The sequence below is a fragment of the Sus scrofa genome, chromosome 13 (genome assembly GCF_000003025.6).
Source record: "Sus scrofa isolate TJ Tabasco breed Duroc chromosome 13, Sscrofa11.1, whole genome shotgun sequence".
NCBI classification, from domain to species: Eukaryota; Metazoa; Chordata; class Mammalia; order Artiodactyla; family Suidae; genus Sus; species Sus scrofa.
The window spans coordinates 121,770,564-121,796,342 of NC_010455.5; the positions used below are offsets into that span (position 1 = coordinate 121,770,564).

The 25,779-nt window shown below is 40.0% G+C and overlaps 1 protein-coding gene across 4 annotated transcripts in view; it reads right to left on the minus strand.

Moving 5' to 3' along the window:
- Positions 1–25,779, minus strand: part of PARL (presenilin associated rhomboid like) — a 54,946-nt gene that overhangs the window by 11,830 nt on the left and 17,337 nt on the right. For 3 of the 4 annotated variants that reach the window (XM_021069926.1, XM_003483280.4, XM_021069927.1), the window contains exons 5-6: positions 937–1,032; positions 215–364 (exon numbers count right to left, since the gene is read on the minus strand). In XM_021069926.1, the coding sequence (XP_020925585.1) occupies positions 215–364; positions 937–1,032 (246 nt within the window). Of the gene's footprint in view, positions 1–214; positions 365–936; positions 1,033–24,915; positions 25,015–25,779 lie in introns of all 4 variants that reach the window. The other variant, XM_021069925.1, reaches the window with a different exon arrangement.

Below are 25,779 nucleotides of genomic sequence, written 5' to 3' on the forward strand. Positions count from 1 at the left end.
AACCTGAGGTAAAAAAACCAAGGTCTAGTGAGAGAAAAATGGCATGCTTAAATTCTACACCAGTCTATGCTATCCTTTTCTCCATACAATTGGACAAATATGTACTGAGCACTTACTCTATGTAGAATATGGCTACAAGCATTCCCTTTGTCCCTTCTCCAGTTAAGTTAAGAGCACTTCTGCTCCGAAAGGGCCCAAGATGAAAGCTTATTACCTGCAGATAAGTACACTGCCATGAACTGCTCTTGACCCAGAATGTTCACTATGCTGGAGGAGAAGCTCCACAAAACATACATATTAGCTGCCATGTGAAACAAGGAAAAATGACTGAACGTTGACAGCAACATTGGAGCGCAAAGGACCTCTACAAGACAAAGAAAAACATCATGTAATTTTTACACAGGCAGTAAAAATTATCCAGTTTTAGACTTTTTTTTATTATTATGAAATAAAGAAAACATGGGAAACAAACCAGAGCCAGTTTAAAGCTTGGATAAGATGGTTTATGACAGCATTTTTCAAAGTGGTAAAAAGCTATCTTAAATCTCTTTTCTACTTAGTAAGCAACCAATAAAAATTCTCAATTCGATGAAAGCAACTTGGCCTTATGGTAAAAGCTAGTTAGAAAAAATAATTAGTAAATTATTTCAGTTACAGAAATAAAGTTGTATATAATAGTCTATTCAAAGAGTAAACCTGTAGTGATCATGGATCTTAAGTCATTAAAAAAATATTTAGATATCTACTAGGTGCAAGTAGATGCCTGGACACAGTAGTAAGAGAATGAGGCTCCTATCCTCCAAGAGCTCACAGCCTGACCTCCTGGTTTCACTTACTGACAGGCAACATCTTTTCTATAGCATTTCAATCAACATAAAGCATATTTATCTCATTATTACCACTACATGAAAATAAAACCACACAAGTTAGACTTACTTGAGGCTGGATTGGATGTGAAATATCTGATCATTGTCCGCTGTAGAGAAGGTACTCTCCACAAACAAAATACAAAAACATTTGCAGCTATGATACCTACAAAATAAGTATTTATAAGAGAAGTTAAAAATAAAAGTAAAGAAAGTCTGATCAAAAGTCCACCTGAATAAGATTTTCTACCATAATTATTTAAGAGTATTACATACTTTAGGGGTAAAGAGGGAAGTAAGCTAAGAAAAATAAGTGAAATCAAGGTTTTTGAATATCAAAACTGTCACAGGGTGGTAAAGTCAGAATATTCATGGAAAAGCGTAAAAGCTCTATCAGCTAACTTCCTTCACTCAAATCCACATTTTACTTCTTCAGAACACTTTATTCTTCTCAATAAATAATCAGACACATAATAACTGTTTGAAAATGGCCACGCCAAAGACAGAAGTAATGTACAGAATTAGGTTCTTTGGCCAAGAGTAGAAAAGCTACATAACATTGCTTATTTTTCCTCAAGGAATGGTATGTTTCTTTAACTTCTGCACAGCTTATGGAAACACCTATGGATCATCTGTGTAGATGAAGATCAATATGTCTGAGAAAAACACTCAACAGATAAGAATTCAGGAGTAATCTAAAAGAATTCTGCAACTGCTTTTGAAAAATGTTTATAAGTGGGAGTTTGATGATTTCATTTTTCTGTAAGAACTGATGTTGCTAGAACTATCACTAAATTGAATATATTTATTTAATGATAAAATGTTACTAGTTTTAATTATTCTTAAAAATTACAAACTTTAAAAAAATCCACTCCAAATGAATTAAAGACCTAGATATAAGACCAGACACTATCAAACTCCTAGAGGAAAATATAGGCCACTCTCTGACATAAATGACAGCAACATCTCAGATCCACCTCTTAGAGTAGTGACAATAAAAACAAAAATAAACAAATGGGACTTAATTAAACTTAAAAGCTTCTACACAACAAAGGAAACCCTAAACAAAACGAAAAGACAACCCACAGAATGGGAGAAAATATTTGCAAGTGATTCAATTGACAAGGAATTAATCTCCAAAATTTATAAACACCTTCTGCAGCTCCATACCAAAAAAACAAAAAACCCAATTAAAAAATGGGCAGAAGATCTAAACAGACAGTTCTCCAAAGAAGACATACAGATGGCCAAAAAACACATGAAAAGATGTTCAACATCACTCATTATTAGAGAAATGCAAATCAAAACCACTATGAAGTACCACCTTACACCAGCCAGAATGGCCACCATCAAAAAGTCTACAAACATAAGTGTTGGAGAGGGTGTGGAGAAAAAGGAACCCACTACACTGTTGGTAGGATTGTAAATTGGTGCAACCACTGTGGAAAATAAAATAGTATGGAGATGCCTCAGAAAACTAAAAATAGAACTATCATTCAATCCAGCAATCCCACTCCTGGGCATCTATCCAAAGAAAACCACAACTCGCAAAGACACATGTACTCCGATGTTCACTGCAGCACTATTTGCAATAGCTAAGACATGGAAACAACCTAAATGTCCATCGACAGAGGAGTGGATCAAGAAGATGTGGCACATATACACAATGGAATATTACTCAGCCATTAAAAGGAACGAAATACCAGCATTTTTAGCACCATGGATGGGCCTAGAAATTATTCTAAGTGAAGTCAGCCATACAATAGAGTCACCAACATCAAATGCTTTCACTGACATGTGGAATTTGAAAAAAGGACAGACTGAACTTCTTTGCAGAACAGATGCTGACTCACAGACATTGAAAAACTTATGGTCTCCAGAGGAGACAGTTTGGGGGGATGTGCTTAGGTTATGAGATGGAAATCCTGTGAAATTGGATTGTTAAGATCATTATACTGGAATTCCCGTCGTGGCTCAGTAGTTAACGAATCCAACTAGGAACCATGAGGTTTCGGGTTCGATCCCTGGCCTTGCTCAGTGGGTTAATGATCCGGTGTTGCCGTGAGCTGTGGTGTAGGTTGCAGACATGGCTCAGATCCCGCGTTGCTGTGGCTCTGGTGTAGGCTGGCAGCTACAGCTCCGATTCAACCCCTAGCCTGGGAACCTCCATATGGCACAGGAGCGGCCCAAGACATGGCAAAAAAAAAAAAAAAAAAAAAAAATCATTATACAACTAAAGATGTGATAAATTCATTTGAGTAGTGATAAATTCATTTGAGTAATAAGTAAAAAAAAAAAAAAAATATATATATATATATACATATATATATATATGTAATGCGAGCCACAAACATCATTTTAAATGTTCTGGTAGCAATACTGACAAAGTGAAACATGTAAAGTTAATTTCAGTAATATGTTTTGTTTAACCCAGTAGATCCAAGATTTTATTACTTCAACATGTAATTGATATAAAAGTGAAAAAAAAAAAAAATCCATGGAGTTCTCATTATGGCTCAGCAGAAACCAATCTGACTAGCATCCATGAGGACACACGTTCAATCCCTGGCCTCACTCAGTGGGTTAAGGACCGGCATTGCTATGAGCTGTGGTATAGGTTGCAGACGTGGCTTGGATCTGGTGTTGCTATGGCTGTGGTGTAGGCCGGCAGCTACAGCTCCAATTCGACCCCTAGCCTGGGAACTGCCATATGATGTGGGGGTGGCCCTAAAAAGCAAAAAAAAAAAAAAAAATCCATTAGTTTTATGTATTACAACTTCTTATACATAGTAGGCACTCATCTATTTGAATTGAAGAAATTGGGGGGGGGCTGTCTTTTTTTTTTTTTTCCTTCTTTCAGGGCCACACTCGCAGCACATGGAGGTTCCCAGGAAAGGGGTCTAATCGGAACTGCAGCCACTGGCTTACACCACAACAACGCCAGATCTGAGCCTCGTCTTCAACCTACACCGAAAGCTCATGGCAACGCCAGATCTTTAACCCACTGAGTGAGGCCAGGGATCGAACCCACAACCTCACTGTTCCTGGTAGGATTCATTTCTGCTGTACCATGCATGACGCGAACTCCTGAACTGAAGAAATTTAAACATCTGTTCATTCTACCAATGTCTTTAGGCAATTAGCCCTTTTAACTTCAATGATAAGAACTGATTTCTAGCATCACTCTGATAAAAGGATTTATTTTATTTTTTATTTTTTGGCCGACCTGTGGCACATGGAGTTCCCAAGGGCCAGTAACTAGATTTGAGCCACAACCTGGGCTGCAGCTGCGGCAACACCAGATCTGTAACCCACTGTGCAGGACTGGGAATCAAACCTGCTCCCAAGACACCACCATCCTGTTGTGCCACAGTAGGAACTACTTTATTTTTTATTATGATTTTTTTTTTGGGCTGGGCCCACAGCATGTGGAAGTTCTTGGGCCAGGAATAGAACCTCTGCCACTACAGTGGCCCAGGCCACAGCAGTGATAACACCGGATAAAAGGATTTATTTTAGAAGATATTCAAACTGTACAGCTCCTGCAGCTGCTGCATCTTGGAGTTACCTTTGACTCCCATATTTGCTCACTCTGCGAGGCTCTCGGCTGTTAGCATTCCTAGTGTCTCTAATTTTTGTTCTCCTGCTTGAGACTTAGGAAACTACCATTTTTCATAGATTCTAAGACATTTTTCCCATTTTAGTATCTGAAGTCAAGATGCATCTTACAACTGGTGGTATGTCAGATGAACTGGTAATGAGGACTGTGACAACTATTATACAATCTTTGGTAAACAACTACAAATCTTTCCAAGATGGTGTGAGGGACAGATAGTATTTATGAAAAAAATGGGGGAAAGGGGCTATGAGCAAGGCAAGCGTGTGTACCTCCCAATGAGAAACCTGGAACCCTGGGCTGGTAGGCGGGCAGAAGGGCGGAGACTCCTCAGCTGGAGGAAGAGACCTCAGGGGTTTCTCCTCAAGGAGTGAGCAGTGATTAGTGTTGCCTGAGGTTCTTTCATTTCTTTGGGGAGAGTTAAACATCTTTACTAACACAGAGAACTCTTAGGTCTAGACTGTTGTACACAGTATTGATATCTTATGGTAAAGAAGACTTGAGAATAGTTTGGCCCCAGATTTCCACTGTGATGAATATGATCAATCAGAGCTTTGCAATTTGTTTCATCGCAAAGAGAACAAGATGGGGCCCCAATACTGCCTGCTGAAAAATATCAACAACTACTCTGCCTTATCTGCCAGTTCTGCTGGCTACCTCCTAAAACCAGTGACATACAGCAACACTTCTGCCAACTGCAAGCACCAGAGCACTGTAGAAGCAGAAGAGCATCTTTGGCTGAAGAGATTACAACTGGGAAAAGATCTGAAGGGAAAGATAACCAAAAACATCAAGATGAACAGTAGCCAAAGAGTCAATATTGCCAAGTTTCCCAGCTAAATGCAGCCCACCCTACTGGTAAATTATGACAGAATATTGGCACTGAAACACACTCTAGTCAAATCCCTCACTTCATAGATCAGTGGTCTATGATCAGGCATCCCATCAATAAACAACCAAACATACAACATACACACCTGAATTATGTGCATGAACCTCTATAATTCATTATAAAACACTAACAAAAAATAAGTAAAATGCAGATATTTTCTTGCACATCCCATTTCAAAGGCCGTTTATAGAGGAGACAACTAAGGCCCTAAGTAAGGTACAAGTTTTCAGAGAGCCAAATTCAGTGGCTAAGCCAGAATTCCTAATCTAGTGCTCTTTCTACTAGATACCAAACGGGAAGGCAAGGGGATTTCTTTCACCCCTGGTCAATCTAGGACTTCAAACACCAGACAAAGGGCTCAAACACCAGACAAAGGGCTCCTTATCTGGAAAAAGCGTAGGTTAGTCCTCAGAAGCAAGTGAGCAGGAGAGGAGGTGCAACAATCCCAAGCCTACTGAGAAAGCCTTGCCCTGTCTAAAGGTATGGGTGAAGGAGCCCAGCAGAACTGACTCTGTCCTATTTGCACTATAACCTAAGCAAGAGAGCTAACCTCTCATCCTCAGTTTTCTCTTCTGTAAAATGGGGGTAATAAAGTCTACCTTGAAAAGTGGAGTGATTATTAAATGAGAAAGCATAATTAAATGTAGTGGTCACAAAGTGAAAACTCAATAAATGAAAAATATGGTAGAAAAGGAATGGCTTTTTAATTTTTAATTTTTTGTCTTTTTGCCTTTTCTAGGGCCGCTCCCGCGGCATATGGAGGTTCCCAGGCTAGGGGTCTAATCAGAGCTGTAGCCACCGACCTACACCAGAGCCACAGCAACGCGGGATCCGAGCCACGTTTGTGACCTACACCACAGCTCACCACAACACCGGACCCTTAACCCACTGAACAAGGCCAGGGATCGAACCCACAACCTCATGGTTCCTAGTCGCATTCGTTAACCACTGAGCCACGACAGGAACTCCAGGAATGGCTTTTTAAGGTCTGAATCCTAGGTATGCCACTCCGTAGCTTTGTGGCCTTTCATCCCCTTCACTCCAGTTTATAAAGTGATGACAGTATTTCCTACACATCATAAAGGTTGTAATGAGAATAAGATAGTAAATCAAACCTATTATGCAGATACTCAAAGAAAATGGTTCCCTACCCCTCCTTCTCCTTGGAGAAGTAGAACTGCTTAGGGTCTCGCTTGTATCTCCATTAGGAGTGCTACTTGCTTGCTCCTCACTCATATGCTGGACAAACCTGACACTATTGATTTGGGAAGGTTGCTGCTGCTTCAGTGCCTACCTTTAACAAAGTGATGCACTGGATTCTATCAGTGAGAATAATGGAGCACTGAGAACTTCTAAAAATTCTCTCCTTCATAAAAGCAATGAAAAATTGGTGAGAACAGTCAGAATCAACTTTTTCAGAATATCGGAAACTAGACAAGGCTTGCAACAACCCAGCATTTTAAAAAAAAGGATTAATCTTGTTAAGAACAGTGAACTTTGAGGCATTTTAACTTACCCTAGTCCCATCCCCCCACTTGCTAGATGTAAGTTAGCTATGAAAACAATGCACTTTCCCAGTGCACCCTGTTAACCACCAGAGACAGCAGAATGGATTTAAATCTCTTTCAAAGTCTTGTTCCCAAAGAACTATCATCATCTGACCTGTCTGCTAACAGTTCCTTGGAAGACCTCACTTGTAAAGAGGTTTGTATTTCACCAATCTGGAAAACTCACGTGCAAAACTCCTTTCCCCAGGAAGCACTGGTCAAAAACAACTACAGGCAAGTGTTTTATGTTTGCACCTGCCTGAGATGATGGATACCCACAGACTAAAAAAAAATCTTAAAGGAAGATATGGACTGAAATGTCCGTGGGACTTATAAAACCTCCAACATGTTCCTAGGATCTAGAAAGCCATAAGAATAAGACAAAATAGACTTTATGACAGTATTTGTTCCTAGAGACAAAGAATGACACTATAATGACAAAAGGTTCAAAAAGAACAATTGCTTTTTGTTTTCTAGAGCCACACCTGCAGCATATGGAAGTTCCCAGGACAGGGGTTGATTGGAGCTGCAGCTGCTGGCCTACACCACAGAAACACCAGATCCGAGCCACATCTGCGACCTACACCACAGCTCATGGCAACACCAGATCCCACTGAGCAAGGCCAGGGATCGAACCCACATCCTCATGATACTAGTTAGGTTCATTACCACTGAACCACAATGGGAACTCCAAAAAGAAAAATACTGATATCCATCCAGAAGATATAACAAACATGTATTGTTAGCAAAAATAGAAACACAAAATATTTAAAGCAAAAATAGACAGAATTTACGGGAGAAAGAGATCACTTGGTAATAGTTGGAGACTTCCATATCTCATTTATAAGTGGACAAAATAATTAGATGATCAGCAGGAAAGTAGAAAACTTGAACAACTGTATACCAACAAATGAGAATAACTTAGGTGAAACTGATAAATTCCTAGGAAGACACAAACCTCTGAAACTGACTCAAGAAGAAACAGAAAATCTGAATAGGCCTATACGTAGGAAAGACATTGAATTAATAAAAAAAAAAAAAAAACTTCCGGAGTTCCCGTCATGGCTCAGTGGTTAACCAATCCGACTAAAAACTATGAGGTTGTGGGTTTGATCCCTGGCCTTGCTCAGTGGGTTGCCGTGAGCTGTGGTGTAGGTGGCAGACACGGCTTGGATCCCGCGTTGCTGTGTCTCTGGAATAGGCCAGCGGCTACAGTTCCGATTCAACTCCTAGCCTGGGAACCTCCATATGCTGCAGGAGCAACCCAAGAAATGGCAAAAAGACAAAACAAACAAACAAAACAAAAAACTTCCCATAAAGAAAACGTCAAGACCAGATGGTTTTAATGGTATCCTACTTCCCGAGAGCTACTGTAATAAATTACCACAAACATGTTGGTTAAAACAACAGAAATGTATTCTCTTATAGTTCTGCAGGCTAGAAATTTGAAATCAAATTGCTGACTGGGCCATGCTTCCTTATGAAGGCTCTAGGGAAGACTCCTTCCTTCCCGCTTCTTAGTTTCTAGTGGCTCTTAGTACTGTTTGGCTCATAGCAGCATCACTCCAATCTCCACCTCTATCTCCTTACTCAGTCTTCATTTCTGCATTTGTCTTTTTGTCCTTTTCTCTTGTTATAAGGACACAAATCATTGGAGTTTGGGCCTACCTTAATCCAGTATGATCTAACTATTTCTTTTTTTTTTTAAACCCTGAGGATTTGGAATTTTGTTTGGTTTTTTTGTTTTGTTTTGGCCACACCCATGGCAAGAAGTTCCTGGGCCAGGGATTGAACCCAGGCCACAGCAATGATAAAACCAGATCCTTAACCCACTGAGCTACCTGAGAATTCCTCATTTTTAATTAAGATAATACTGAGTTTCTGGGTTATCTTAGTTCAAATAACACTGACTTTCTGTGGACATGAATTTGGGGAAACATTATTTGACTTACTACAACTGATGAACATAAAGGAGACTCAACATCAATTCTTTCCAAAGTCTTCCCAAAAAAGGAGAGGAAGGAACATTTCTCAACTCATTCTATACAGCCAGTATTACCCTGACATCAAACCAGACAAAGTAACAAAAAGGTCCTACTGTATAGCACAGGAAACTATGTTCAATATCCTGTAATAAACCATAACGGACAAGAATATGAAAAGGAATATATATATATATATGTATAACCAAGTCACTGTGCTGTACAGCAAAAATTAAAACAGCACTGTAAATAAACTGTACTTTAATAAAACAAAGACATTACAAAACAACTACCAATATCCATTATGAACACAGATGGAAAGTCTCAAGAAAATACTACCAAATCACATGCAGCAGCATATAAGAAAGGATATTATAAACCATAACAGAATCAAATTTATTTGGGAATGCAAACCTGGCTCAACATATAATAATCAGTATAACACTCCATGTTAACAAAGAAAGAAGACTCACAATTCCCAGTTTGAAAACTTAAAACACAAAGCTAATCAAAACTGTATGTCATAAGGATACACATACAGATCAACAGAATAGTTGAGAATCCAGGAAGAAGATCCATACATCTGTGGTCAATTGTTTTTGTTTTTAATGGGGTCCCAAGACAATTCAATGGGAAAAGAACAGTCTTTAACAAATGGTGCTGTAACAACTAGCCATCCACCAGCAAAACAATGAATATGGGAGTTCTCTGGTGGTTCAGCGGGTTGAGGATCCAGATTTGTCACTGCTCCAGCTTGGATTCAATCCCTGACCCTGGAACTTCCACATGCTGTAGATGCAGCAAAAAAAAAAAAAAAAAAGGACAAAGGACTTAAACATTTCCCTAAAAGACAACTGCACATGAAAAGATGCTCAGAGTTATCAGTCATTAGGGGAACACAGTCAAAACCATAGGATACCACTTGCCGCACAGTGAGATGGCCAGTACTTCAGAAATGGGGGCGGGGGGGGGGATAATAAGTATTGGCCAGGATATGGAGAAACTGTAGCTCTTGTACATTGCTTATGGGAATGCAAAATGGTATAGCTACTGGGAAAAACAGTTCAATGGTTTACTAAAATGTTAAACACCAAATTATATGGTCCATCAATTCCATGAATATATACTACAAAGAAGTGAAAGCAGAGACTCAAAACATAAATGTTCTGGAGTTCCCGTCGTGGCGCAGTGATTAACGAATCCGAGACTAGGAACCATGAGGTTGGGGGTTCGGTCCCTGCCTTTGCTCAGTTGGTTAACGATCCAGCATTGCCGTGAGCTGTGGTGTAGGTTGCAGACACGGCTCAGATCCCGTGTTGCTGTGTCTCTGGCATAGGCCGGTGGCTACAGCTCCGATTCGACCCCTGGCCTGGGAACCTCCATACGCCGTGGGAGTGGCCCAAAGAAATAGCAAAAAAAAGAAAAAAAAAAAAACATAAATGTTCTTAGCACTTATTCATGATAACCAAAAGGGAGAAACAAACCAAATGTCCATCACCAGGTGACTAGAAAAACATAGTACATACAATGAAATGTTATTCAGCCATAAAAAGAAAAAAAAAGAATAAAAAGAAAAAAAGAAATTCACGTTGCCATGAGCTGTGTTGTCGGTCACAGATGCTGCTCAGACGCCAGCAGCTAAGGCTCCAATTCAACTCCTAGCCTGGGAACTTTCACATGCCACAGGTGTGGCCCTAAAAAGACTTTTAAAAAAAAAATCTGATGCATGCTAAAATATGGATGAACCTGGAAAATAGTATGCTAAACAGAAGCCAGACACAAAAATATATTTTATAATTCTACTTACATGGCGTACAGGCAACTCACAGAAACAAAGTATATTGGTAGTTACCAAAGGCTAAGGGGTAGGGGAGAAAGGAAGTTATTGTTTGATGGGTTTTAACAGTTTTTGTGTGGGATGATGAAAAGTTCTGGAAATGGATAGTGATAATGGCTACACAACACTGTGACTGTACTTAATGCCACTGAACTGGAGTTCTCTTGTGATTAAGAATCTGGTGTTGTCATTGTAGCAGCTTGGGTCACTGCTGTGTTATGGGTTCAATCCCTGGCCCCACAATTTCCATATGCTGCAGGCGCAGCCAAAAAAGAAAAAAATTACAAATAGAACTATGACACAGCTCAGGAATCCCACTTCTGGGTTGATATCCAATAGAATTGAAAGGAAGGACACAAAGAAATCTGCAAGCCCATGTTCCTAGCAGTACAATTCACAACAGCCAAGAGGTGAAAGCAACCCACATGGCCATCAAAGAATGTAGGGAAAAAAACATGATATATACACACAATGGAATAAATTATTCAGCATTAAAAAAGGGAAGGAGTTCCCGTCATGGATCAGTGCTTAATGACCCTGACCAGCATCCATGAGGACACAGGTTCAATTCCTGGCCTCGCTCAGTGGGTTAAGGATGCAGCATTGCTGTGAACTGTGATGTAGGTCATGGATGCAGCTCGGATCCCACATTGCTGTGTCTATGGCACAGGCTGGCAGCTACAGCTTCAACTGGACCCCTCACTTGGGAACCTTCATATGCTGTGAGTACGGTTCTAAAAAAGACAAAAAAAAAAAAAAAAAAAGGAAGGGGGTAAAAAAAGGCAGGCAATCCTGTTACATTTTATAGTGTGGTTGACCCTTGAGGACATTATGCTTTGTGAAATAAGCGAGTCAACAAAGACAAGTACTAAATACTCCCACATATATGAGGTTTCTAAAGTAGTAAAATTTATAGGGGGAAAAGGGTATGATAGTTACCAGGGACTAGAGGAGGGGAAAAGGGAAATTGTATAATGGATACAGAGTTTCACTTTTACAAAATGAGAAGAATTATAGAGGTGCTTCATAACAATGTAAATATACTTAACTCTAGTGGACTGTACACTTAAAAATGGTTAAAATGGGGAGTTCCCGTCGTGGCGCAGTGGTTAAAGAATCCGACTAGGAACCATGAGGTTGCAGGTTCGGTCCCTGCCCTTGCTCAGTGGGTTAACGATCCGGCGTTGCCGTGAGCTGTGGTGTAGGTTGCAGACGCGGCTCGGATCCCGCGTTGCTGTGGCTCTGGCGTAGGCCAGTGGCTACAGCTCCGATTAGACCCCTAGCCTGGGAACCTCCATATGCCGCAGGAACGGCCCAAGAAATAGCAACAACAACAACAACAACAACAACAAAAAGACAAAAAAAAAAAAAAATGGTTAAAATGGTACATTTTATGTGTGTTTTACAATTTTAAGAAAGTTTAAAACGGAGATTTACAAGATGGCAGAGTAGAAAGACTTCAGCTCACCTCCTCTCATGAATACACCCAAATCACAACTGCTGAACAACCACTGATAAAATATACAGGAAACTATGCCAAAAAAGAAATCCTACACCCAAAGACAAAGAAATCACAAGACAGTAGGAGGAGCACTTTCATGATATAAGCAAACCCGTACCCACTGTGTGGGCAACCCACAAACTGAAAAATAGCAATATTGCAGAGGCTCTTCCATGTGAGTGAGCATTCCAAACCCCATGTCGGGTCCTCCAGCCTGGGCAGTTTGGCATTGAGAAGAAGAGCCCCAGAGTATTTGGCATTTGAGGCCTGCAGGGATTGAGTGCAAGAGCTCCACAAGACTGAGGGAAACAGAATCCACTCCTGAAGAGCATACACAAGGTTTCACGTGTACTGGGTCCAAGGACAAAGCAGGGACTCTATGAGAATCCAGGTCAAACATACCTGTGGATCTTGGAGGGCCTCCTGGGAGGCAGGAGCCAGGTGCAGTGCACTGGGGGGTAAGACACTGGAGGCAGAAAACCCAGGGAATAATTATTGGTGTGAGCTCCCCCTGGAGACTGCCATTTTGGAAAAATCTGGCTCCACCCAACACGTTGCAGCCATCAGTGCCAAGAAGCCCTAAGCCAAACAACCAACAGGGTGGGAACACAAACCTACCCTTCAACAGACAGGGCTGCCTCTAGTCCCACCCCTCAAACTGCCCCACCCACCACAGCAATGAAACCAATGAAACTCAGCTCCACCAAAAACTGGGCAGGCACCAGTCTCTCCCATCAGGAAGCCAGCCTAAGTCCCTTGACCAGCTTCGCCCACCAGGGGGCAGACATGAGAACCAAGAATGGATATCGCAGACATGAGAACCTACAGAAAGGAATCCACAAACACAAAAAGCCAGTTAAAAGGAAACAGTGGAAAAATACACTCCAGACAAAGGAACAAGTCAAAACACCAAAAGAATAACTAAGAGAAGTGGAGATAGGCAACATACATGAAAAAGACGTTAAGACAAATGATTGCAAAGATGATCCAAGATCTCAAGAAAAAACTGGAGGCAAAGATTGAGAAATTACAAGAAATGCTTAACAAAGAAATAGAAGATTTAAAAAATAAAGATGAACAATGCAATAACAAATGAAAAATACACTAGAAGGAATCAATAAAGTATAAATGAGCCAGAGAAACGAATACATGAAATGGAAGACAGACTGGTGGAAATTACTCATAGACAAAAAAAAAAAAAAAAAGGAATGAAGAGAAATGAGAGTCTAAAAGAACTCTGGGACAAAATAAAATGCACCAACATTTGCATTATAGGGGTCTCAAGAGGAAGAGAGAAAGGCCCTTAGAAAATATATGAAGAGATACAGCTAAAAACTTCCCTAACATGGGAAAGGAACATTAATTCAAGTCTAGGAAGCATGATGAGTCCCAAGTAGGAACACCTCAAGCACATATTAAATCAAAATCGACCAAAATTAAAGACAGAGAAAATACTGAAAGCAGCTAGGGAAAAGAAACAAGTAACATTCAAGGGAACCCCAATAAGGTTATCTGCTCATTTTTCAGCAAAAACTCTTGCAGGCCAGAAAGGAGTATCACAATAAATTCAAGTAATGAAAGGCAAAAACCTCCAACCAAGAACACTCTACCCAGCAAGGCTCTCGTTCAGATTCGAAGGAGAAATCAAAAGCTTTATAGGTAAGTAAAACCAAGAGAATGCAGTACCATCAAACCACCTTTACAACAAAAGCTAAAGGAACTTCTCTAGGAAACAAAGGCCACAACTATAAACACAAAAATTGCAAATGAGAAGGCTCACCAGTTAAAAGCAAACACACAGGAAAGAAAAGTAGGAAATAGTCCACACACAAATTTGATATCAAAACCAGCAATCAGAGGTGAGTATGCTGCAGGGTATTGAAATGGCATTTGCAATTAAGAAACCAGCAGCCTAAAACAATCTTGTATATATATAGACTGCTGCATCAAAACTCATGGTAGCTGCACCCCAAAAATCTAAAATAGATACACACACAAATAAGAAAAAGCAACCCAAACACAACACTAAAGAGAGTCATCAAACCACAGAGAACAATAGAGAAATAAAAAAGACCATCAAACACAAATTCAAAATAATTAACGTCAGTAAGAACATACATATCAGAAACTACCTTAAACGTAAATGTACTAAATGCTCCAACCAAAAGACACAGACTGGCTGAATGGATACAAAAACAAGTCCCATATATATGCTGTCTACAAGAGACCCACTTCAGAGCTAGGAACACATTCAGAAAGTAAGATGGAGGAGTTCCCGTCGTGGCGCAGTGGTTAACGAATCCGACTAGGAACCATGAGGTTGCGGGTTCGGTCCCTGCCCTTGCTCAGTGGGTAACGATCCGGCGTTGCTGTGAGCTGTGGTGTAGGTTGCAGACGCGGCTCGGATCCCGCGTTGCTGTGGCTCTGGCGTAGGCCGGTGGCTACAGCTCCGATTCGACCCCTAGCCTGGGAACCTCCATATGCCGCGGGAGCAGCCCAAGAAATAGCAAAAAGACAAAAAAAAAAAAAAAAAGAAAGTAAGATGGAAAAAGGTAAATAAAAATCAAAAGAAAGCTAGAGTAGCAATACTCATATCAGACAAAATAGACTTTAAAGTAAAGAACGTTACAAGAGACAAAGAAGGATACTACATAATGATGAAGGGATCAATTCAAGAACAAGAAATAACAATTCTAAACATCTATGCACCCAACACAGGAGTACCTCAATATATATATAAGGCAAATGCTAACAGGCATAAAAGGAGAAATCAACAATAACACAATAATAGTGGGGACTTTTAACACAGCAATGAACAGAAAATCATCTAGGCAGAAAATCATCTAGACAGAAAACCAATAAGGAAATACAGGTCTTAAAATAACACATTACACCAATGGAATTGATATTTATAAAATATTCCATCCAAAAGTAGCAGAATACACATTCTTCTCAAGTGCATATGAAACATTCTCCAGGATAGATCACATCTTGGGCAACAAATATAGCCTCAGGAAATTTAAGAAAATTGAAATCACATCAAGCACCTTTACTGACCACATGCTATGAGAAGAAATCAACCACAAGGAAAAAAAAAAAAAAAAAAAACTGCAAAATAACGCAAAGATGTGTAGAACAATATGCTACTAAGCAACCAATGGATCACCAAAGAAATCAAAGAGGAAATAAAGATACACCTAGAGTCAAATGACAATGAAGATAAAATCCAAAACCTATGGGATGCAACAAAAGCAGTTCTAAAATGGGGTTTTAAGGCAATAAAAGCCTACCTCAGGAAACAAGAAAAATGGTCAAGTAACCTAACCTTACACCTAAAGCAACCAGGGAAAGAACACCCAGATTTAGATCCTACTCATCAAGATGGCAGGAGGAGTGCTTGTGTGATTTAAACAATCCCATACCTGCCAGGTGGGCAACCTACAGACTGGAAAGGCTCACCCACAGGAGTGAGAGTTCCAAGCCCAAGGGGTTCCCACTCCTAGGGGTCTGGCATTGGGAGGAGCCCCCACAGCATTTGGCACTTAAAGCCAGTGGGGCTTATGCACTCGAGTTCCACAGGACTAGGGGGAAAGGAGACTCCACTCTTGAAGGGAACACACAGGCTTTAAGGTGCACTGAGTCCCAGGGCAAAGCAGAGACTCCAAAAGAATCTGGGTTAGACCTACTTACAGATCTGGGAGGATATCCTGGGAAAACAGGGGGTGACTATGGCTCATTGTGGGGTAAGGATATTGAAGGCAAAGGGCTCAGGAATAATCACTAGTGTGAACTCCCCAGAGGTGACCATTTTGGAAAAATATGGCCCCACCCAACAGGGCTGAGAAGCCCCAGGCCAAACAACAAAGAGGGTGGGAAACACAGCCCCACCCATCAGAAAACAGGCTGCCTAAGACATCCTAGGCACACAGCTGCATCTAATCACGCCCAGAGACAAAGCCCCACCCACCAAAGGGACAGGAATCAGCTCCACCTACCAGTGGTCAGGCACCAGTCCCTTCCGTCAGGAAGTGTGCAGCAAGTCCCCAAACCAACTTCAGCTGCAAGAGGGGCAGATATCAGAAGCAAGAGAGGCTACAACCCTATTGCCTACAATAGGGAGACCAAACGAAAAATCGATATAAAATGAAAAGGCAGAGAATTATGACCCAGATAAAGGAAAAAAACAAAAACAAAAAAAACAGAAAAACAGCTAAGTGATTGGGAGATTAGCAACCTCCAGGAAAATGACTTTAGTCTAATGATAGTAAAGATGATTCTAGATCCTGGAAATAAGCTGGAGACAAACACTGATAAATTACAAGAAACACTGAACAAAGAAATAGAGAATTTAAAGACTAAGCAAGTAGAGACGCAAAATACAACAACTGAAATAAAAAATTCACTGGAAGGAACCAAGAGCGAAATACAGGAGGCAGAAGCACAAATAAGCGAGGTGGAAGACAGACTGGTAGAAATCACTGACAAGGAACAGAAAAGAGAAAAAAAGACTGAAAAGAAATGAAGACAGCCTAAGAGAACTCTGACAACTTTAAATGCACCAACATCTGCATCAAAGGGGTGCCAGAAGGAGAAGAGAGGGAGAAAGGGCCAGAAAAAATATTGAAGCGATAACAGCCGAAAACTTACCTAACATGGGAAAGGAATCACTCACTCAAATTCAGGAAGCACAATAAGTACTATATAAAATTAACCCAAGAAGGAGCACCCAGAGACATATATTAATCAAACTGACCAAAATTAAAGACCATGAGAAAATATTCAAAGCAGCTAGGGAAAAGAAACAAGTAACACATAAGAGAACCCCAATACGGTTATCAGCTGATTTTTCAGCAAAAACTCTGGAGGCCAGAAGGGAGTGGCACAATATATTTAAAGTGATGAATGGAAAAAAATCTCCAGCCAAGACTCTCATTCAGATTTGAAGGAGAAATCAAAAGCTTTATAGTAAAAGCTAAGAGAATTCAGCACCATTAAACCAGCTTTACAACAAATACTAAAGGAACCTCTCTAGGTGGAAAAGAAAAGGCTAAAACTAGTTAACAAAAAAAAAATTACAAATGACAGGGCTCACTAGTAAAGCCATACATATAGTAAAGGTAGGAAATCATTCACACACCAATATGCTGCCAAAGCCAGAAATCATGAGAAAAGGAGGGTACAAATGCAGGATACTGAAGATGCATTTACAATTAAGACACCAACAACCTAAAACAATTTGTGTGTATGTGTTATCTTCTTATATCAAAACTTTGCAGTTAATTGCAAACCAAGAATCTACAATAGATACACAAATAAGAAAAAGCCAAACACAACACTAAAGACAGTCATCAAACCACAAGAGAAGAGAACAAGAGAAGGGAGGAAAAAAGACCAATGACAACAAATCCAAAACAATTAACAAAATGGCAATAAGAACATACATATCAATAATTATCTTAAATGTAAATGGACTAAATGTCCAAACCAAAAGATATAGACTGGCTAAATGGATACATAAACAAGACCCATATATAAGCTATCTTCTAGAGACCCACTTCAGTTCTAGACACACATAAACTGAAAGTGAGAGGATGGAAGAAAATATTCCATGTAAACGGAAATCAAAAGAAGGCTTGAGTTGCAATACTCATATCAGACAAAACAAACTTATATAACATTTTTTTTAAAGAGACATTAAAGTATTTATTCTTAAAATAAAGAATGACATTTAAAATATTCTTAAAGACATTTATTCTTGGAGTTCCTGTCATGGCACAGTATAAACAAATCCAGCTAGGAACCATGAGGTTGTGGGTTTGATCCCTGGCCTTGCCCGGTGGGTTAAGGATCCGGTGTTGCCATGAGCTGTGGTGTAGGTCACAGACTCGGCTCAGATCTGGTGTTGCTGTGGCGTAGGCCGGCAGCTGTAGCTCCGATTCGACCCCTAGCCTGGGAACCTCCATATGCTGCGAGTGCAGCCACAAAAAAGCAAAAAAAGGACATTTATTCTTAAAATAAAGAATGTTATAAGTTACATAAGGATTAAAGGATCAATCCAAGAAGAAGATATAACAATAGTAAATATATATGACCCAACATAGGAGCACCTCAATACATAAAGCAACTGCTGACAGCCTTAAAAGGAGAAACTGAGTTCCCGTCGTGGCGCAGTGGTTAGCGAATCCAACTAGGAACCATGAGGTTGCGGGTTCGGTCCCTGCCTTTGCTCAGTGGGTTAACGATCCGGCGTTGCCGTGAGCTGTGGTGTAGGTCGCAGACGCAGCTCGGATCCCACACTGCTGTGGCTCTGGTGTAGGCCGGTGGCTACAGCTCCGATTAGACCCCTAGCCTGGGAACCTCCATATGCCGCGGGAGTGGCCCAAAGAGATAGCAAAAAGACAAAAAAAAAAAAAAAAAAAAGGAGAAACTGACAACACAGTAATAGTGAGCCACTTAGAACAATGGACAGATCATCCAGAGAGAAAATCAACAAGGAAACACAGGCCTTAAATGATGCATTAGACCAGATGGGCTTAATAGATATTTTTTGAACATTCCTTCCAAAAGCAGCAGAATACACACTCTTCTCGAGGGTACATGGAACATTATCTAAGACAGATTACATTCTGGGCCACAAATCAAGCCTTGGTAGATTTAAGAAAACTGAAACCGTATCAAGCATCTTTTCCAACTGCAATGCTTATAAGACTAGAAATCAACAAGAAAAAAAATGGCAAAACACACAAACACTTGGAGAGTAAACCACATGCTACTAAACACTAATTGATCACTGAAGAAATCAAAGAGGAAATTTAATACTAGAAGCAAATGACAACAAAGACACAACAATCCAAACCTATGGGATGAAGCAAAAGCAGTTCTAAGAGGGAGGTTATAGCAACACAAGTCTACCTCAGGAAACAATAAAAATCTCAAAAAAACAATCGTCGACCTAAAAAAAAAAGTACACAACCTGAAAGTTTCCGCCCAAAGAGGAAAGGTGGGAATTCAGGATATGATAAAGGTGAGGGGTAGATGCATGCAGCCATATACGCATTTTATAAAAGTTTGTTGCTGATCTCCTGAAGGTTACTACCAGCCACAAGCAGCAGACATCACATGAAGTATTTTAGTGTTTTTCTAGATATGAGGAGATCCAAGAATTGGCACATAAAATCTCCTAAAAATATCTATCTGTAGACCTGTTCTCCCAGTTTTCCACAGAGTATCTCACTCCTGATTTTCACACTGAGCTCTGCTCAGGGGGTGCTGCAGGGGCTCATGATTTAATCCATGTAGAGGCTGATGGCAAGTGCCAAACTTCAGTTTACATGATCTAACTTTACACCTAAAGCAATTAGAGAAAGAACAGACAAAACCCAAAGTTACCAGGAGGAAAGAAATAGTAAGATCAGAGCAGAAATAAATGAAATAGAAATTTAAAAAACCACAGAAATGATCAGTGAAACTAAAAGCTGGGTCTTTGAAAAGAGCAACAAAATTGATAAGCCCTTAGCCAGATTCATCAAGATAAAGAAAGAGGATTCAAATCAGTAAAATTAGAAATGAAAAAGGAGAAGTTACAATGGAAATCACAGAAATACAAAGGAACATCAGAGACTACAACAAGCAACTATATGCCAATAAAATGGACAACCTAAAAGAAATGGACAAATTCTTAGAAAAGAACAATCTTCCAAGACTAAACCAAAAAGAAATAGTAAAGATGAACGGACCAATCACAAGCACTAAATTTGAAACTGTGATTTAAAAACTTCCAACAGGAGTTCCCGTTGTGGCACAGTGGTTAACGAATCCAACTAGGAACCATGAGGTTGTGGGTTTGGTCCCTGCCCTTGCTCAGTGGGTTGACGATCCAGCGTTGCCGTGAGCTGTGGTGTAGGTTGCAGACGCGGCTCGAATCCTGCGTTGCTGCGGCTCTGGCGTAGGCCAGCAGCTACAGCTCCAATTAGACCCCTAGCCTGGGAACCTCCATATGCTGTGGAAGCGGCCCCAAAAAAAAATAGCAAAAAGCCAAAAAGCCAGAAAGCCAAAAAAAAAACAAAAACAAAAAAACAAACTTCCAACAAACAAAAGTCCACAACAAGATGGCTTCACAGGTGAAGTCTATCAAAAAATTTAGAAAAGAATTAACAACTATCATTCTGAAACTATTCCAAAAAATGGCAGAGGAAGGAACACTCCCAAACTCATTCTATGAGGCCACCATCACCCTGATACCAAAACCAGACAAAGATACCACAAAAAAAAAAGAGAGAGAGAGAAAATTACAGGCCAGTATCACTGATGAACACAGATGCAAAAATCTTCAACGAAATATTAGCAAAGCAAATCCAGCAATACATTAAAAGGATCGTACAACATGATCAAGTGGGATTTATCCCAGGGATGCAAAGATTTTTCAATATCCACAAATCAGTCTGATATACCACATTAACAAACTGAAGAATAAAAACCATTATGATCCTTTCAGTAGATGTGGAAAAAGTTTCTGATAAAATCCAACGCCCATTAAGGATTAAAAAAAAAAAAAACCCTCCAGAAAGTGGGGAATAGAAGGAACCTACCTCAACATGATAAAAGCCATATATGACAAAGCCACAGCTAACATTCTCAATGGTGAAAGGCTAAAGCAATTCCTACTAAGATCAGGAACAAGACAAGGATGTCCACTTTTTTTTTTTTTTTTTTTTTGTCTTTTTGTCATTTCTGGCCGCTCCTGCGGCATATGGAGGTTCCCAGGCTAGGGGTCGAATCGGAGCTGTAGCCACCGGCCTACACCAGAGCCACAGCAACGCTGGATCCGAGCCATGTCTGCAACCTACACCACAGCTCGCAGCAATGCCAGATCCTTAACCCACTGAGCAAGGCCAGGGATCAAACCCGCAACCTCATGGTTCCTAGTTGGATCCGTTAACCACTGTGCCACGATGGGAACTCCAAGGATGTCCACTCTTGCCACTTCTATTCAACATAGTTTTATAAGTCCTAGCCACAGCAATCAGAGAAGAAAAAGAAATAAAAGGAATCTAAATTGGAAAGAAAGAAGCAAAACTATCACTGTTTGCAGATGACATGTTATACCTAGAAAATCCTAAAGACACTACAAGAAAACTGTTACAGCTCATCAATTTGGTAAAGCTGCAAGTTACAAAACTAAACAGAGGTCAACTGCATTTCTACATACTAACAGTGAAAGATCAGAAAGAGAAAGCAGGGAAACAATCCCATTTACCACCACATCAAAAAGAAAAAAAAAAAAAAAAAAAATTCAGGAATAAATCTACCTAAAGAGACAAGAAACCTAAGAGACCTGTACTCTGAAAACTATAAGATATTGATGAAAGAAACCAAAGGCGACACAAACAGGTGGAAAGATATACCATTCTCTTGGACTGGAAGAATCAATATTGTCAAAATGACTATACTACCCAAAGCCATCAATGCAATCCCTATCAAATTACTGATGGCGTTTTTCACAGAATTAGAATAAAAAAAATTTTTTTTAATTTGTATGGAATACAAAGGCCCTGAATACCCAAAGCAATCTTAGGAAAATTGAAGCTGGAGGAATCAAGCTCCCTGAATTCAGACTACTATACTACAAAACTACAATCATCAAAACAGTATGGTACTGGCACAAAAACAGAAATATAAATCAGTGAAACAAGAAAGAAAGCCCAGGGGAAAAAACCCACACACCTATGGTCAACTAATTTACAACAAAGGAAGCAAGAATATATAATGGAGAAAAGAAAGTTGTTTCAGTAAGTAGTATTGGGAAAACTGGACAGCTACATGTAAATGAATGAAATTAGAACACTAACACCATACACAAAATAAATTCAAAATGGACTAAAGACCCAGCTCTAAGCTAAATATAAGACCTACCATAAAACTCTCAGAGGAAAAGACAAAATACTCTTTGACATAAACCACAGCAGTATCTTTTTGGATCTAGCTCCTAGAGTAATGGAAATAAATAAACAAATGGGACCTAACTGAACTTAAAAACTTTTGCACAGCAAAGGAAACCAAAAACAAACAGACAGCCCACAGAATTGGAGAAAATATTTGCAAATGAAGTGACCAACAAAGGTCTAATCTCCAAAATATACAAACAATTCATGCTGCTCAACATCAAAAACAAACAAAAATCTAACAGCCCAAAGAAGGGATACAGATGGCCAAAAAACACATGAAAAGTGTTCAACATTGCTAATTAGTAGAGAAATGCAAACCAAAACTATAATGTACACAATGTACACCTCACACCAGTCAGAATGGCCATCATCAAAAAGTCTACAAACAACAAATGCTGGAGAGGGTGTGGAGAAAAGGGAACCCTCCTACACTGTTGGTGGGAATGCACACTGGCACAACCACTATGGAAAACAATACGGAGGTTCCTCAAAAAGCTAAAAATGGAACTACCATATGATCCAGCAATCCCACTTTTGGGCATATATTCAGAGAAAATCGTAATTCAAAAAGATACATGCACCACAAAGTTCACTGCAGCACTAGTTACAATGGCCAAGACATGGAAGCAACCTAATCTATTGATGAAGAAATGGATAAAGATGTGGTAATTATATAGTATGGAATATCACTCAGCCACAAGAAAGAATGAAATAAGGCCATTTGCAGCAACATGAATGGACCTAGAGATTATCACACTAAGTGAAGTAAGTCAAAGACAAGCATCAGATGATACCACTTAATATGTAGAATCTAAAAAAAAAAAAAAAAAAGATCAAATGAACTTATTTACAAAACAGAAACATACTCACAGACTTTGAAAACAAAACTTATGGTTACCAAAAGGGGCAGGCGGTGGGTGTGAATGAACTAGGGGTTATGCACACTGTTGTATATGGAATGGATGGTCAGTAGGGACCTGCTGTATAGCACTAAGAACTCTACCCCATATTCTGTGATAACCTATATGGAGAAAGAATCTGAAAAAGAATAGGTATGTGTATTAACAACCAAGAAATCACAACAATGTAAATCAACTATGTCAATAAAACTTTAAAAGTCAGAGTACCATGTAACCCAATAATTCCATTTATAGGTATATTAGCAAGAGAAATGAAAACATATGTTCACACAAAAACAAATGAAGTTCATAGCTGCATTATCATAATATTAAGCCAAAAAGTGGAAACAAATGTCCACCAACAGATGAATAAACAAAATGTGATATATCCACATAATGGAATATTATTTAGCCATAAAAAGAAATACATACTGACAGATGCCACTATGGGTGAACCTGGAAAACATTACTCTGAAAGAAGCAACCACAAAAAGCCTCATATTATGCGATTCCATTTTTATGAAATGCTAAAATGTTCAGAACAGGCAAGTCCACAGAGGAAGAGAGTGGCTGTCTAGGCCTGAGGGGAAGAAGGGAATGAGGAGTAACTGCTAATGGCAATGGGGCTTCTTTTTGGAACAACGAAACTGTTCCGGGATTAGGCGACAACAGCAGCACAATCTTGTGAACATACTAAAGAACACTGAGTTATATTCAGTTGACCCTTGAACAACATGCATTTGAACTGAACAGGTCTATTATATACAGATTTTTTTTCAATAATAAATACTAGGGTACTATGGAAGCCACGGTTGGTTGAATCCACGGATGCAAAACAGTGGAGAGAATTCTGACTATAAAGCTATACGCAGGTTTTCAACTGTGTGGAGGGTCAGCACCCTTAAAGGCCATCTGTTTTGTTTTTTTGTTTGTTTTTGTTTTTGGCCATGCCCAACAGCACAAGGAAAGAGTTCCTGGGCCAGGGACTGAACCCCAACCACAGCAGTAACCAGAGCCACAGCAGTGACAATGCTGGATCCTTAACACACTGTGCCACCAGGGAACTCCATCAACTGTACTTTTAAATGAATTTCTGAATATGTGAAGTATATCTTGATTTTTTTTTTTCTTAAAACAGATACACTGGGGAATTCCTGTTGTGGCTAAACAATAACAAATCCAACTAGTATCCATGAGGATTCAGGTTTGATCCCTGGCCTCATTCAGGGGGTTAAGGATCAGGCACTACCATGAGCTGCGGTGTAGGTCACAGACGTAGCTCAGATCCTGCGTTGCCATGGCTGTGGCCAACAACTGCAGCTCCAATTTGACCCCTAGCCTGGGAACTTCCATATGCCACAGGTATGGACCTAAAAAGCAAGAAAAAAAAGATACACTGATTTGCGAAGCACTCCTCAGGTTTCAATCACTTCAGTCTATTTTCCTCCTTGGCCAAGCAAGGGGGCACAACTTCTTTTTTCTTTTTCTTAAAAAAAGAAAAAGAAAAGAAAAAAGAAAAGAAAAAAGAAAAGAAAAGAAAAGAAAAGAAAAGAAAAGAAAAGAAAAGAAAAGAAAAGAAAAGAAAAGAAAAGAAAAAAAAAGACTATCCCATTTGGAGTCCACTATCTAATATCAGCATCCCCATCTGTTTCTGAGGGGAGCCAGTTCATCCCTCCACAGCTCCTCTAAATGAAGGAAGCTAAACCTGGCCAGTCCAGACAATGGTAAGCATATACATCCATAATAGCCAGGGAAATGAGCTCAAGTGGTCCCTACGTCAGGTTCCCTTCAAACAAGGGCTACAGGAAAGGGATAATTCTGTTGGCCTTACATAGTGCTCTATTTCTCCTCCTGGGAAGTTCAAGACTGGCCCCACAACTCCCTGGAGTCACAAGAGCAAATCCAGAGAAATCATCCATCTTCCATCCTCCTATGGAAGCAAGCCCAAAGACAACCTAAATATCCATTAATGTAAGACTTGTTACAATAGTATTCATGTACATGGATTACTGCAATGCCATTAAAAAGAATGAGCCTGAGGTGATGGTAATTTCCTTTTCCTGATCTGGGTGCTAGTTACGTGGATGTGCTCAGTTTGTGAAAATCAGTTGTACATCTGACATGGGCATATTCTTTTGTGTATATTATGCTTCAATATATTTTTTTTTCTTTTTAGGGCCACACTTGCAGCATACGGAAGCTCCCAGGCTAGAGGTGGAGTCGGAGCTACAGCTGCTGGCCACACCCACAGCCATGCCAGATTCCAGCCACAGCTCGCAGCAACACTGGTTCCTTAACCCACTGAGGTGAGGCCAGGGATTGAACCCGTATCCTCATGGATACTAGTCGGATTCGTTTCTGCTGGGCCACAACAGGAACTCCCAATAAAGTGTTTTTTAAAAGCATACAATATGGAGTTCCAGTTGTGGCTTAGCGGGTTAAGAACTTAACACAGTCCCTATGAGAACGTGGGTTTGAATCCTGGCCTCGTTCAGTGGGTTAAGGATCTGACATTGCCGCAAGCTGCAGCAAAGGTCACAGATGCAGCTCAGACCTGGTGCTGCCGTGGCTGTGGAGTACTCCTCAGCTACAGCTCCAATTCACCCCCTAGCCTTGGAACTTCCATATGCCATAGGAACAGTAGTAAAAAGAAAAAAAAAAGCATGCAACAGATCTACTTGTATTGATACAGAAT